Source organism: Pelodiscus sinensis, chromosome 3 (assembly GCF_052426305.1).
Source record: "Pelodiscus sinensis isolate ZL-2025 chromosome 3, ASM5242630v1, whole genome shotgun sequence".
NCBI lineage: Eukaryota > Metazoa > Chordata > Testudines > Trionychidae > Pelodiscus > Pelodiscus sinensis.
The window spans coordinates 199,819,216-199,833,405 of record NC_143054.1 but is presented as its reverse complement, the minus strand read 5'-3'; the positions used below and the strand labels follow the sequence as shown (position 1 = coordinate 199,833,405).

The following is a 14,190-nucleotide window of genomic DNA, read 5'->3' as shown; positions in this document are numbered from 1 at the left end:
GGGCCTGTTTACTAAGGAGCTAGCTGTGTTGTGGGCCCCTGCCTGGCAGGAGTGAGAGTCTGCGTGGGGGTGGGCTCACTGACTGGGGGACTGGACCCATAGGGTAGGGGGAGCACCTGTCTGGCCTCATGGGGCACTGGACCGTGTACAGCTGGTCTCACTGGGGTGCTGGCACCTTGCGCTCATGGTTCTAACCCTCCCCCACCAGGAGGAGAAGGAAGGGGACTCCACAAAGGACTCTCTGGATGATCTGTTCCCGAACGAAGAGGAGGAGCATGGGGCAGGATGTAAGTGGTTCCAGTCTCCTCCCCTCCCCCACCTTCTGAGGCCTGTAGTAAGAGCCCTGGCTGGTTGGAGGTGCGTGGGTAGCCGAGCCTGGCTGGTCCTGTGAGCCCAAACGATGTGCCACTGGCCCGGTTCCTTGTGTGCTTGCAGTGCCCCACCAGCACAGCAGCGCCGCGGCAGCCGCTCAGCAGGGCGGCTACGAGATCCCGGCGCGCCTGCGCACTCTCCACAACCTGGTGATCCAGTACGCCTCCCAGGGGCGCTACGAGGTGGCCGTGCCGCTCTGCAAGCAGGCGCTGGAGGACCTGGAGAAGACATCAGGTCATGACCATCCTGACGTAGCCACCATGCTCAACATCCTGGCATTGGTGTACAGGTTAGTCTGGGGGCCCTGTCGCTCCTTCCCGTCTGGCAGATGTGGGGCTTCTGCATCTGGCAGAGTCTCCCTTTGGAAACTGCTGGGGATCCGGTGATGGCCAGGAAGCCTAGGCCCTGTTGGCCTGGGGTGGACTTCACAGACAGGCATGGAGAGCTGTGGGACATGGGGAGGCAAGGGAGAGGACAGGCTGGAATGGGGGGGAGAGCTGTGATTGGTGAGGCTTATGGGGAATTGGAGAAGGCTTCAGGGTTGGGGATGGGCTCCATGTGTTCAGTCCCAGCACTCTACTGACCCCTGGTCTAGGTCTAGCCTTTCAGACATGGCGTGCCCCAGCATTCCCTCCTGCCCTGGTCCGTGCCACTCTCCACCGCACGCCCCACTTGGTCTCCTGCCCTGGCTCCCAGGCAGGCGGAGGCCGTGCAGCTCCCGTGTCCCGTCTCCCCAGAGCACGGGGGAAGGTAGGGTGGATAAGGCAGCGCAAGTCGCAGGAAGCCAGCGCTGGCTCCAATCTTGTGGGGGACACGATGCTGGACCTCCAGCATGGGTGCCCCATTGTGGGGAGTGGGAGCAAGGGGGAGCCAGTTTGTTTGCATGTCACTGAAAATCAGCTTGTGCCACTTGCGACACAAGCACCATATGCTGGCAACCCCTCCCCGAGACCGTGACTCACTGGCTTTGTGCTGCAGGGATCAGAATAAATACAAAGAGGCCGCTCACCTGCTGAATGACGCACTCTCCATTCGCGAGAAGACACTGGGGAAAGACCATCCTGCAGTGAGTATCTGCTGCCCTGGCACTGGAGGCCCATGTCCCTGCTGGCTCGGGTGCGGGGGCCAGGCAGGCAGGAAGCAGCGTCGTGCCCCTCGCCACGGACCCCCCCTTTGTCCACACTGCATGTGGCTGGGCAGCTTACTGCTTGCACAGCAGGCTGCCCGAGAAAGCCCTGAGTGGCAGGGAGTGGGCACTCTGCCCTGAGCTCCCAACATGTGGCAGGCGAGGGCACGTGCAGGCCCAGTCCTGATGGCAGCTGTATTGGGAAGAGTTTGGGCTCTACCCTGGGCATGTTGGATAACTCTTTGCTGCCTCCTTAATACACCTGGCTCCTGCGTGCTGCCAAGCTGCGGCTGTCCCTCGCCCCAGCAGCTGCGGGGGTGCGTGCAAAGGGGCCATGATGGCCCTGCTCCGCACCTCTTCTCCCCGTTGTGTGCTCCTTTTGGCTCCTTCTCATTTCACTGGGGCGTGGCTTGTTCCGTAGGTGGCTGCAACCCTTAACAATCTGGCTGTTCTCTATGGCAAGAGGGGAAAGTACAAGGAGGCAGAGCCACTGTGCAAGCGAGCCCTGGAAATCCGCGAGAAGGTACCAGCCAGAACACCCCACCGATGGGCTACTCCCTGCCCCTGAGACCAGGGAGAGGGTACCAGCATCGCCCTTCCTCGACGACTCCTATACGCCTGCCCAGGGGGAGGAACGAGTGCCTGATCTGAGGTTTTCAGTCCCTCAGCCAAAGGTTGGGGTGTGTGGCAGCAGTGAGTGAGGCTCTCTGGCCAGCCATGTGCAGGCGGGCAGACAAGGTGGTTACGAAGTTCTCCTCTGACCTCAGGGCCCTGAAAAACATCCAGCAGGTCCCTGTAGTTACCCCTGGTCCCCAGCGCTGATTTCTGCCACCTGCTGTCCTCCTGCCTCCAGCTTAGTTTTGTAGTCCCAGGGTCTCCTCCTCCATTCATTGCCCATGTACCTTTGCTGTGACAACTCCAGGTATTCTGCCCCAACGGCTACAGGCCATGCCCACTGAGGGACCAGCTGGAGGCTACTTGCTCCCTGCCTTTGAGCTTCTGGGGGTGTGACGGACCGGGCCGGGGCTGGGCACAGCTGAGGGCGTCCACTCAGGGTGAATTGCTCAAACTTGGGCTCCTTACAGCCCCAGACTGGAGACCTTCCCAAATAGGCCACAGACCAGTCCCACTGAGCACTTCAGTTGCTAGCCTGGCCAGCCAGAAGTCTCACAAGCAAACCCCTCTGACACCCCAGCTCTCTCCGTGCCCCAAACAGCCCCGGGCCTAACGCACAGGTGAGGGATTTTAGAACCCAATCTCACCTACCCCGAACGAGTTCTGTCCGAACCCAAGAAACCAGCCCCAGGTCCCGATCAGTTTACACTCTGGATCTCACCCACGAATCACACTGAGCCAGTCCTTTAGAATCTACAACCTAAGGGTTTATTACTAAAAAAAAGAAAAGCCTGAGAGTGAGGTTGCTAAAGTATCATATGTTACATGCATCGAATCCCCCAGTTCTCGACGAAGGCTCACAGCAGAGATGTTCTAACTGCAGGCTTAAAAGTCTTTGGTGCACATCCTATGTCAGGATGGGTCCACAGTTCTTTCTGGCTCCTCGATCCTTGCACTGCTGCCTCTGGGATGAAGAGCTGAGCTGAGCACCAAGATGGAGTCAGCCACATGGCCTATTTATATCCCCCCTGGCTTCTTCCAAGCTGGAGAGACCATGTGACTCTCTGGCCAGGCACCTAGATTCCTTCCAGGTGGGTCTCTAGTACTTAAGAGATCTGTTGTCCCTGGAGCCTTGCTAATTAGCATGTCCATAGGCTGAGCCCACTGCTCAACCACATACAAAGAAAATCCCAGTCTCCATACAGAGTACATGTTTATAGCTACACACACAGACATTATACAATCACATGAATAGCATATATAGAATCAGTATAAGATAAGCTTTCATTTGACACCTCACATGGCCCCCTTTGTACCAGCTTCTGGGGCAAACACCCCCCATGGGCGCAGCAGTGACCTGGCTGCTCCCCTTAAAATCCAGTAACATGACGGGCTGCTGAGTAAAGGCCAGCATGCTAGTGTCCCTCAGTAAAGCAGGGCGTTCCTAGGAGTCCAAGGAGGGGCAGCCAGGGGTCCGTCATGGTCTCAAAGGGGTTCTTTCTAAGGCCTCCTTTCTCTGGCTTCCCCAGGTTCTAGGCAAGGACCATCCAGATGTGGCCAAGCAGCTGAACAACCTGGCACTGCTGTGCCAGAACCAGACCAAGTACGAGGAGGTGGAGTACTACTACCGCCGAGCGCTGGATATCTACGAGAGACGCCTGGGCCCAGACGACCCCAACGTGGCCAAGACCAAGAACAACTTGGTGCGCCTGCAGGGAGAAGGGGCTGTGTCGGGACCAAGGGGGGCATTTGGGTCAGTGGGGGAGGGCCTGGGAAGCGGATGGGGGTGGCGCCTAGGGATATTCCCACGTGGCTCAGTGAAGCTTGAACTTTCTGTATTAACTGCAGGCCTCCTGCTACTTGAAACAAGGGAAATACAAGGAAGCTGAGGTGCTGTACAAGGATATCCTCACCCGCGCCCACGTGAAGGAGTTTGGCTCTGTGGATGGTATGTTCGGCTGGAAGGGGTGGGAGAGTGGGGAGCCGCTCCCCACTCCAGCCGTGGGACTGGCTTGATGCGATGTCCCCTCTGCTGGCAGGGTGCGTCCCTTCACGGCCTACTGCACCTGCCTGGGCTTATCTCTGTGCAGTTCACTGCTCTCCGCTGCCTGACTGCAAAGGGAGAAAGCCCCCTGCAGGCTGGCACCATGGTCAGAACCCGCCGTGTGCAGCGCCGCTGTACAGTGTGGCTGCGGCTGTGACTGCACGGGCGTCCCTGAGCACAGCACTGGCTTGCCCTCTCCCTCCTGAGCGTGGCTGGGGGCTTTCCCTGGTGTTGAGAGGAGGTCACTGGTGGTGGAAAGCAGCTCCGTGACTGAAATCAACAAGGACAGACACAGCCTGCCAGGATTGGGGAGAGCCCCACAGTGTCCCCTGGCTTTCTGAAGCCAGTGCCCCCAGGATGCTGGCTGGTGCCTGGGAGGGTGGAGCTGCAGCCTGTGCCAGGTGGGTAGGTGGGCGAGGCAGAGCTCGGGGCTGAGTTGGTGAGCGGCCCTCTCTTGTGTTTTGTCCCACAGAAGAGCACAAGCCGATCTGGATGCATGCGGAGGAGAGGGAGGAGATGAGCAAGGTGAGGGGGAGAGGGCCTCTGGCAGTGGAGAGAGCCCGCTGGCTGAGCCTGTCTGCCAGGGCAGGAGGGCGGTCCTGTTCTGGAAACTGGCGTCTGCTCTTCCCCAGGGCAGGAGGGGAGTGTGCTTTGTGGAACAGGTGCTGCAGCTGGTCGCGGCAGCAGGCAGGGGCCCCCACGGCCGGGTGCAGGCACAGGGAGGGGGCAGGGTGCTGCAGCAGGGCAGGGGAGTGGTGGAAGGTGTGGCAGGTGCAGCTGTTCTGTGGCTGTGGGAGGGTGGGTGGGCTGCACTCTGGCGGGCGGCAGGGGGGAGCCCCGCTGTGCGCCCAGCTGTGTGCCTCGCTGTGCCTGCATGTCTTCTCTTTGCTTGTAGTGCTCTCCCTAGGACCCGCTGGACAGCAGAAGGCGGCGGAATGGCAGCATGTTTCTGGGCCTGAGACTTAGCTTCCAGCCCCAAAGGGCCCCGAAAGGCCCCACTGCTCACTCCTGGGGTAGCCCATTAGGCTGACCAGGGACAGGGAGCCTGAGAAGAGACAGACAGGACTGGGAAGAGGCTGCAGTCTGCTGCCTCCATCATCTTCCACTGTGTGCTGCTGGAGCCAGAATGGGACCCAGTGTTCTGCCCAGCAACCTGGTCCTTCCGGGGCAACACAGAGCATGCTGGCATCCTGAGAGCACAGGGCCTTGGAGCCAGGCTGCCTGCCTCAGGACAGCAGCCCTGGCAAGAGGGAATTGGCGAGAGAGGCAGGTGCACTCCTGACATGGACTGAGCTAAACAGACGTGGGGAGCAGGTGTCCCTTCCTATGCAGCAGGCAGACGCAGGAGCTCCCAGCAAGCCTCCCTCACCCACTGTGCAAATGCAGCAAGGGTTCTTCCCGGTCCCTGGTCTGTGCACCCAGTCTGTGCCGGGAGCTGGCCGTCAGCACTGGCAGGCATCGGAGCCCCGTGCTGGGCCAGGGCAGGACTGCAGAGACTAGCACACAAGCTTGGAGACTCAGGGTGACAGTGCGGTTGCTGCTCTAAGCTAATTTGCACCTGGCGTGCTCTGTGCTGCCTGCACCCACAGCTCCATCTGAGCAGGCTGGTGGCCCTGGGCCCGCTGCCGAGAGCCAGCTGACTGTTGTAACCGAGCATCGCTGCATTGGTGCACACGCCAGCCATCTGCAGATAGCCGAGGCCAGACAGGGCCTCCCTGGAGAAGAGGGAGTGATGTGGCAGTCGTCAAGTCTAGATATCTGGCATTCGTGGGGTCTCTTCCTGGGGGTGGGTACCTGGAGGGGCCAGTGCTCAGCAGTGGGGAGTTAGCTGCGGAAGAGGGAGCCTTTTTGCTCCCGCCGGGCTCTCTTGCTGAGACCTCTTGAAGCTAGTGACTGCCCCCTGGAATGGGGGCTGGTGCCAGCTCGACACGGGTGGCTATGCTGAATGCTTCCCTGCCTGTGAGCAGCCAGGTGATGGACAAGGGCGTGGTGAGGCACCCTTGGCACTGCCTGCAGGCCTGCTGAAACTGCTCTGTCCCTGCCCATCTGTGCTAGGGCGTGTGCAGGCGAGGTTCTGGTGGCGCAGTGCCTCCTGCCTGGAGCGGGCAGGCTCAGCACACTTAGGGCTGGCTGGAGGCTCACCCAGAGCAAAGCTGCTGCTGTGTGAGGGGCAGGTCTCTAGAGATTGACGGGTGGCATGTGGCCACCTCTTGTCACTGGCGCTTGCTGCTTTAGGCCATTGCTATGTGGGGGCCTGCCTGAGTATGGGATTGCTCCATGCCATCGACTCACCTGTGCACCCAGAGCTCCACAGCCAGGTGCACAGTGAGCCCTGGCTCGCTGGTTTGGAAGGCATCTGCCAGGGTACATAAGGGGCCATGGGAGCTTGCAGCACCCTCCCTGCTTGCATGTGCCTGGAGGCTCCAGGAAGGACCTTCCATGGCAAAGGCAGCACTCCTGTCCTGCTCTCCGGGGGCTTTAGCATTACCCACAGCTGGGAGGTGAGACGCAGCGCGGGCTGGCGGACCCCTCGGGCCGTTAGTCCCCAACGTCCCTGCACGAGCCCTGAGAGCTAACCTCTGGTTCTCCCTTAGGACCCTGCCTCCAGGCCTTGTGCATGCTCCATGGGCGTGCAGTCCCGGAGCTGAACCGCTGGTCTGGGGTCTACACCTTTAGCTTTGGGAGAGAGAGATGAGGTGGCCTCTTGGCTTTCCTGCTGCCACCCCGGGACAAGACTCAGCCACTCTCGAGTCCCTGAAACTGCCTTGGCCTGCGTGGGCCAAGGTGGCTTCTGATGCCTGTGCTGTCCCTTCCTGCGCCCAGCTGGGAAGGAGCTATTCCAGCACCAGCCTTTATGGGCTCTGCGTTTGAGTACCGGCTGAGGTGCTTTCCAGGCTACTGCTGAGCATAGAGACTGCGGGGAGGGGAAGGGGGGCTCTGTCTCTGCTCCACCCCCTCCAGGTGACCTCTAGTGGAAGGGGCTTCCCATGCTGGGCATCCTGCTGAGCAGCATTGCTGGTGCCAGCTGCCCCTGGACCGGCCGTGCCTGCCCCACGAGCTAGCAGCAGGAGGCAGGAGGAGTTTGTGGCTGGCGAGAGGCATGTGTGCTAGCCTGACCCACGGCTGCCCCCGGTTCCCTTGAGCAGTGCCCTCTCGGTTCTGTTCAGCACTAGCCCAGCTCCTGCTCCCACTCCCTCGTGTGCGGGAGGCCTCGCCCACCGGTCCTGGTCACCTGTCTCTTCTCATTAAAAGCATCATACCCGTCCTTGCCAAGCTTCCCTTTCTTTCTCATTACGGACCGCTCCACGGAACTGCATGCTGGGGCGGGGGAGCTCCTGGCAGGGAGGCTTTTGGGCATGACAGTGGCAGCCAGAATGCCCTTGTGCTCTGGCTTTGAGCAACGCCTCCGGGTAGGAATAGCTTCCCTCTCCCCCCGAGGTGGGGGCTGGGGGGGCCGGGTGCCCAGCGGGCTGCAGCAGGTGTCCTGGCTGGAAAATCAGTGGGTGTTGAAAGGCAGGGCTAGCGTCTGCCCTGGCCCTTGTCTCACGCTGCATAAGCGTGCAGTAACTGGGCTGCTCCCGGAGCCGGGGCCAGCCTGCTATTCCTTCTAACTGTCCATCCATGTGTGGAATCACCGTGATGTGCACTGAGGCATGTGCACCGCTGAGAGACATGCATGCTGCCTGCGGGTGTGCCGGTACTCACGTGGGCAGCGTTTCAGTCTCTCCAGAGTGGCCACTCCAGCGCGCTGCGTGCAGGGAACACTGGTTCCAGCCCAGGCCTGGGCAGCTACACTGCAGTTCCTTACTCCCTCTGACGGAGGCCAGCCCAGGTGCTTTATTGTAGGGGATGCCCCAGAGGCAGCAAATAGACCTTGGACGCAGCAGGCAGGGAGCCAGAGAAACTCAGTTGCTGGGGTCTCAACCTGTAAGCGAACCCTGTTTCCATACAGCCAAGTGTCTGGCTACAGGCAGGAACAAAGCCCGTAGGCCACGTTCCATGAGGGCGGCTGCCCTGGGAAGCAGGACTGACGCAGCTGGGAGGGGCGAGGTGCTCCTGCCTCTGGGTGGCACTAGTGTCGGTGTTGGGGGCGGGCGCCAGCCATTCGAGACCGTTGCTGATAGATTGGCGGGGGTCAGAAGAGCCAGGCGAATAACTGGAGGGTTAGAAAGCCTGCCTTCTTCCGGGGACGGGCCCCAGAGGCCAGTCGCTGGCGCTTAGCCCTTCCCCTTCTCTCTGCTATCTTGAGGAAGGCCTGCAAGGGCTGTGGTGGGATACCAGTCTAGCAAAGGCGTTACACAGCCCATGGCTGGAGAATGACGCAGCGTTTGGTTATTGCCAGGGGCTCGGTGCTGTGCTCTGGGCTGGGTGCAGGGCTGGCTCCAGGCCCCCTGGGTGGGCCAAGGCCAGTACCTGCTGGGGTTGTTTGGCTTCCGGTCCCGCTCTCCGCCTGGCAGGGGCGAGCCATCAGCCCCGAGGCTGGGGCCTGTGCTCATGCTGAGGGCTGGCAGCATCCCTGCTCACGGACTCTGGCTGGCTGTGTGGGAAGCTCCATCAGTCGGGCCCCTGCCAGAGGAGCTGCAGCGAGGCGTCCCGCAGGACCTGCCTGGCCTTGGTGTGGAGGGAGGGAGGGCTGGGCATGGCCTGTCACTGGACGCGGCTGAGAGCTTGGCAAGGCGGGATTAGTCTGAGCTGATCCCCGGCCAGACAAGGCAAGCCAGCCCCTGAGAGGGCAAGTCTAGGGTCCCCCCACTGGCGGGCTGCCCTGGAGTTGGAGTGACAGGCCCAGGGGTGGGAACTCCTCCAGGGGGAGTGGCTCTGCCCCATGGGATGGTTCCCGGGGTCGCCTAGGCCAGAGTGCTCTTCCTGGGGCCTAGAGAAGCCTCCTAAAGGAAAGGGTCCTGGTTGCTGTCCGTAGGGCCGGGCAGTCCGATGGACTAGCTGCCTCCGAGCCGGTCTGGGGTGAGATCTGGCCCCAGGAGCTGTGCAGGCTGCCAGGGGCTCTGGCGATGGCTTTGCATGCAGAACGGCTGCAGCCAGCCCAGCAGCGCCGGGGCTGTGAACTCTGGAGCCGAGAGCTGCTGCGGCTCCGCCCTGGCACTGCCCTCTCCCTCTGCCTGGACCGTGCCCAGGGTGGTGCACGCAGCATTGCTGCTGCTCCAAACCTTGCCTGTGGCGCTGCCGCCTGCGGGCCTCAGCACCATCTCCTGGGCTCAGGTCCGCTCCTTGCTGTCCCACTCGGGCAGGCTGGGGAAAGTCTGGGTGAGCAGCGTCCAGGCAGGCGGGTCTGGGGCCTCCCCACTGGCCCCGGGTGGGGATTGGGAAGGTTCAGGCTGGCTCTAGGGCACTCGGGCTGGCTGCAGAGTTCCTCGAGGAGGCATCGTGGGACTGAGGCGGGGGCGGGAAGAGGGATGTTTAGACGCTGCGTTGCTGCTGGACACTGCAATCGGGCAAGGGCTCAGCCCACCAGGGCAGGCGCTAACCTCTTCTCCTTCCCTTGCAGAACAGACAGAGAGACGGCACCCCCTACGCAGAGTACGGCGGCTGGTACAAAGCCTGCAAAGTCAGCAGGTGAGGCGGGGGTCGGGTCTCTGCAGGGCTCTAAGCGGCTACAAAGTGCACAGTTTGGGTCAATGGCTCTGCGCACCCCCACTGCACACTCTGTTCCTGAGCCCACAGCGTCCGCATCTGCAACCTGCCGCGCTGGAGCCCAGGTGCTGTCTGCCACCCCTGCACTGCAGCACAGCCCCTCAGTGCTTTCCTTGCGTCACGCTGCCTGCCCTGCCCTGCCCAGCACGCACCGAGGGGCTGGGACACCCAGAGCTGAGCTACTGTTACCCCTTTGCCCCTCACCTCGAGACTGCCAGCCTGGCAGGAACCGGTCCCTCCCCACACCTGTCTCTGCGGTGTCCGGTCCCTCTCCCTGTGGTGCTCCTGGGGGTTCACAAGCTGGCTGCCCCCAGAGACAGGGCACGCAGACTCCCCCGACTCCCGTGTGCAGCCCTGAGATGGCTCAGTAATGCTGCTGCTTGAGGGGCAGAGGTTTCAGTGGTGCTAGGCAAGGGAAAACATGGCAGGCACGGTGACAGATAACACGTTCCTAGTGACTAAAGCAAGTGTAGCAGGTTACACGCTTGCCAAAGCAGCCTCCATCCCGCCGCTCCCCAGACTAGACGCAGCTCAGCGGGCACTGTCCCCTCTGCCCCCTGCGTGGGACAGCAAAAATAGCTTTTGGCTCCCCATGTTAACCGAAGTCCATCGTCTCTGCCTCGTGAGCCAGAGAAGCTTCTTGGGGTGCAGTCCGACCCTGCTGGGCTCAGTAGGCACCTTCTCCTGTGCTCGTTAGCGTGACTGCTGGCTCTCATACGGAGAGTGACTTGCAGGCCGAGGACCCTGGCCCTGGAAGAGCTCTGTGTGGCTCCAGAGCGTGGCTCTCCCCAGTAGAGACCAGACACCCCCCTGCCAGTGGGTGTGTGGAACCCAGGCAGTCAGACAGGGAACCCACATGGCTCACAGCAGGCAGGCTGGACGGAGGAGCTGCCTTCCAAACCCACGCTCAGAGCCTGTTTCCGGCGGGTATCCCTCAGGCTTGGTACCCACCCTGGCCGTCGTCGATGGTTTTCAGGGCCAGCCCGGCTATCTCGCCTGGCGTTGCAGAGCTGCGGCCGGCCAGCGGCGAGTGAGGGCAATGCATGCCGGGCCTGAGCCCAGCGACGTATGGGATGCTGGCTGCCAGTGGGCAGGGGGGCCGGAGGGGTCACAGGGAGCTCCTCAAGGGCGTGCAGCATCTGTGTGGAGAGTTGATGGCCAGGCCTCCCGTGCAGCATGACCCACCCCAGAAGGCCAGGTGTCCGGCAGCTCCAGTCCCAGGGCGCCCATGGCTGCATGCCTCGCTCCAGACGATCAGAGGGGTCCAGTGCAGCCGTGGCCCCTCTGCTCTCCCCAGTGAATTTGAACCCCTCGGACACTCCCAGCACTGACCCCCACAGCTGAGCCTTCCCAGGGGGCGGGGGCGCCAGGAGCTGCTGGGGGATAGATGGACGCTACCTCAGCCTCGCGTTCCCTCTTGCCTCTAGCCCCACAGTGACCTCCACCCTGCGGAACCTAGGTTCTCTGTACAGGCGCCAGGGCAAGCTGGAGGCAGCGGAGACGCTGGAGGCGTGTGCACTGCTGTCTCGGCGGCAGGTAAGCCTGGGATGCCCTGGCAGGAGGACAGTGGGATGGGGCTTGCTAGCTAGCTCATCCCCTCAGAGTGGCTACACGATTTCCTGGACATGGGGCCTGTGATGCCTCCCCCTCCCCCACTTCAGGCTCCATAGGCTGGCGGATTGAAATCCGGGCAGTCCCATTGGCTCACCCTGGGGCTGGGGTGGTGTCTGCAGACCAGCAAGGAGCTGCAGTTGGGGAAGGACGCCTGGCTGGTAGCTCGGGAGCCATTTGTCAGTGCTACAGATGCTGCTGGGGAGAGGGAGGGGAGTTTTCCCCGGCTGAGGCATGCCGAGATCAAAGGGACAGCTGGCCCTGAGGTTCCAGGCCTGGTGGTGCAGCTGAGGGCTGTGAGGAGCGGCATGGCTCAGCTGCTAACGAAGGGGGACGGCCGAGCGTGGAGGGGAACAGCGCGTGCACTGGGCTCTGTGGAAGGGCTCCGGCGGGAGACCCTAGCAATCTGCTCGGTACCGGGGGCTGGCTGGGTGGTTCAGAGCGCTGAACGGGAGACGACAGCCTGTCCGGCACGGCCTCTGCAGCGGGCAGCAGTGCCCTCGGGGCTGGACGTGCCAGCAGGGCTGCTGTGGAGTAGGAGCGAGTGGACTGAGGTTTTTTGGCTTTCAAGGGGCCTTCCACAAGGCCCCTCCCAAAGGGCTGTGGCTAGGGGCAGAGGTGTGCAGGCAGTGGCTGGTGGGGCTGCCAGCTCTCTGGCCACTGTGCCGTCAGACCCTGCTAGCGGGGCTCTGCCTGGCCCTCGTGTCCTGCTCTGCAGGCCCATTCAGACGCCCTCCTCTCTCCCCTGCTGTGTGTGCTGCCCCATTGGGGCCCAGCCCCCCGAGTGCTCTGGGCCTGGAGACGGGCAGTGGGCTGGGCCCTGCCGCGTCCCTGGGGAGATGGTGGCGCTGGCTCTCGGTAGCGGGGAGGGGCCAGCAGTGACTTGCATCCTCTTGTGCAGGGCATTGACCTCATGAACCAGACCAAGGTGGTGGAGCTCCTGAAGGAAGGCGCTGGCATGGAGAGGAGGGGCCGCGACAGCCCGGGGGGCAGTGTCAAGTACGAGAGCTCCACAGACGGTAGCGAGGAAGTGAGTATGGGCGTGGAGTGGAGCGGGGTAAGTACAAGTCCACCATCAAGAACTGCCTAGGCCAGCCGGGAGAGGCAGGGGGCAGTACTTGCCCAGGAACCGGGGCGGGAGTGCTGCCCCCTGCAGTCTCAGGGAGCTGATGGCCTGTCGTGGCATCCCCGCCTGCCTCCTTCATTCCCTGCCCTGCCCTCTCTCGCCAGTAGCCAGCCAGGCCAGGGAGAGGAGCGCCTGGCACTCGTTCCTGCTCTCAGTCCCCGGGGCGGCTGCTGGGCCTGGCGTTGCCCCTAACCCTGCCTTGGCATTCCCATTAACACCTCTGCTGGCCATGGCTGCATATCTGACTGACTGCCAGCTCTGCGGGGACCCCCGAGGGGTGCTGGCACAGCTCCCTGTGGCGGGCAGCAGCCTCAGGGTGCCCTACAGGGGGGGTGTGTGTGTGTGTGTGAGTGCGTGTGAGAGAGAGATGGGTGTGGGGAGTGGGTTTGAGCTGCAGGCAACTCCGCACCCTCCCTGCTGTCCCGGGGCTGAATGCATGGGGCACTCTGCCCCCTCGTGCTGTCAGCCTGAGGGCTGGGGCTGGGGTTCAGGCTCAGCGGGAGCACAGGCCGGGCGGGGGGAGAAGGTGTCTCCATCCCCTGGTCACTAGTCTTGTCGGCAAAGACGACTGAGTTCTTGCCCTGGTTGTGGCTTTCGTCTGGCTCTGGAGGCCAGGGCAGGCAGCTGTTCTTTCCATTGCTAAGAGGGGCACCGGCTTCCTGGCCCAGGAGTAAGCCTGTGGGTCCCGCAGCACTCTAGGGTCAGACCGTAAAGGGCGGGGGGGGTCATGGTGCAAGGGAGAAGGGCTGCGTTCTGCCTCCATAGGGGAGGCTGCAGCTAGTGCCTGGGCACGTGAGCTAGAGGGAGAGAGCACGGTGCATGGGGGCGTGGGCTTGGCCTAGGCTAGGCACCTCCTCACTGCTGTGCCCCTGACTACATTAACACTCCCACCTCCCCTTCTCCGTCCGCTCACTGACCCCATGCTACGCACCCCCACCCTGCATGAGCCTTTCCGCCACCCCACCCCTCCCCTCCTGTGCCATGACAGCCCGGCAGCACCATGCCTCTTGCTCTCTTGATTGTGGATTGTACCCCAGAGACCACTGTGGGGCAGCCCTGGGGTGGGAGCCGACCCTGCAGCTCTCTCTGGGGGGGGCTGGAGGACTGCCCTGCCTGGATGGGTCGGCGTAGAGAGCTGTCAGGCACTGGGTCCAGAACTCCCCTACCACTGATCTCCTGGCTTGCCTTCCCCTGCGTGGTTCCACCCGTGCTGTGTGTCTACACTGTGGTGCCCTTTGATCTGCTGTGCTGTGGTGGTGGGCTGGGAGCTCTTTCCCTGAGGGCCGTGCCCCAGTGTGACGATATTGGCTTCTCATGTGAACGTACAGCACCTGGTTGCAGCCACCGCTGTGTGTTTGCATCGCGTCTTGTGCACAGTGGGCCAAGTGAGGTGTCTGCTGAAAGCTGCTGCTTTGCTGACTCTGTTCAGACTGCGCCTGGGCATGTAGGACTCCTGAGGAACTTCTCTGGGAACCTTCAGACCAGCCTGCGAGCGACGGCTGCTATGGAATCTGGCATGGACGGGGCGCTTGCTCGTGGCACACTCCACAGTGGGACAACCATGGGATTCCCTCTGCACGGGCAAGGGGAGGAAGAGGGTGTAATATATCAGGTGGTCGGGGCATCATTGAGAGGGTCAGATCAGGG

The 14,190-nt window shown here is 62.3% G+C and overlaps 1 protein-coding gene across 5 annotated transcripts in view; it reads left to right on the top strand.

Moving 5' to 3' along the window:
* The window catches only part of KLC4 (kinesin light chain 4), a 53,987-nt gene that overhangs the window by 22,113 nt on the left and 17,684 nt on the right, over window positions 1-14,190 (top strand). For 3 of the 5 annotated variants that reach the window (XM_089777571.1, XM_089777572.1, XM_075925930.2), the window contains 10 exons: window positions 209-287; window positions 436-661; window positions 1,351-1,438; window positions 1,920-2,021; window positions 3,643-3,816; window positions 3,962-4,061; window positions 4,630-4,682; window positions 9,661-9,728; window positions 11,234-11,342; window positions 12,319-12,474. In XM_089777571.1, the coding sequence (XP_089633697.1) occupies window positions 209-287; window positions 436-661; window positions 1,351-1,438; window positions 1,920-2,021; window positions 3,643-3,816; window positions 3,962-4,061; window positions 4,630-4,682; window positions 9,661-9,728; window positions 11,234-11,342; window positions 12,319-12,474 (1,155 nt within the window). The remainder of the gene's footprint in view (window positions 1-208; window positions 288-435; window positions 662-1,350; window positions 1,439-1,919; window positions 2,022-3,642; window positions 3,817-3,961; window positions 4,062-4,629; window positions 4,683-9,660; window positions 9,729-11,233; window positions 11,343-12,318; window positions 12,475-14,190) is intronic. The other 2 variants (XM_089777573.1, XM_075925931.2) reach the window with 1 other exon arrangement.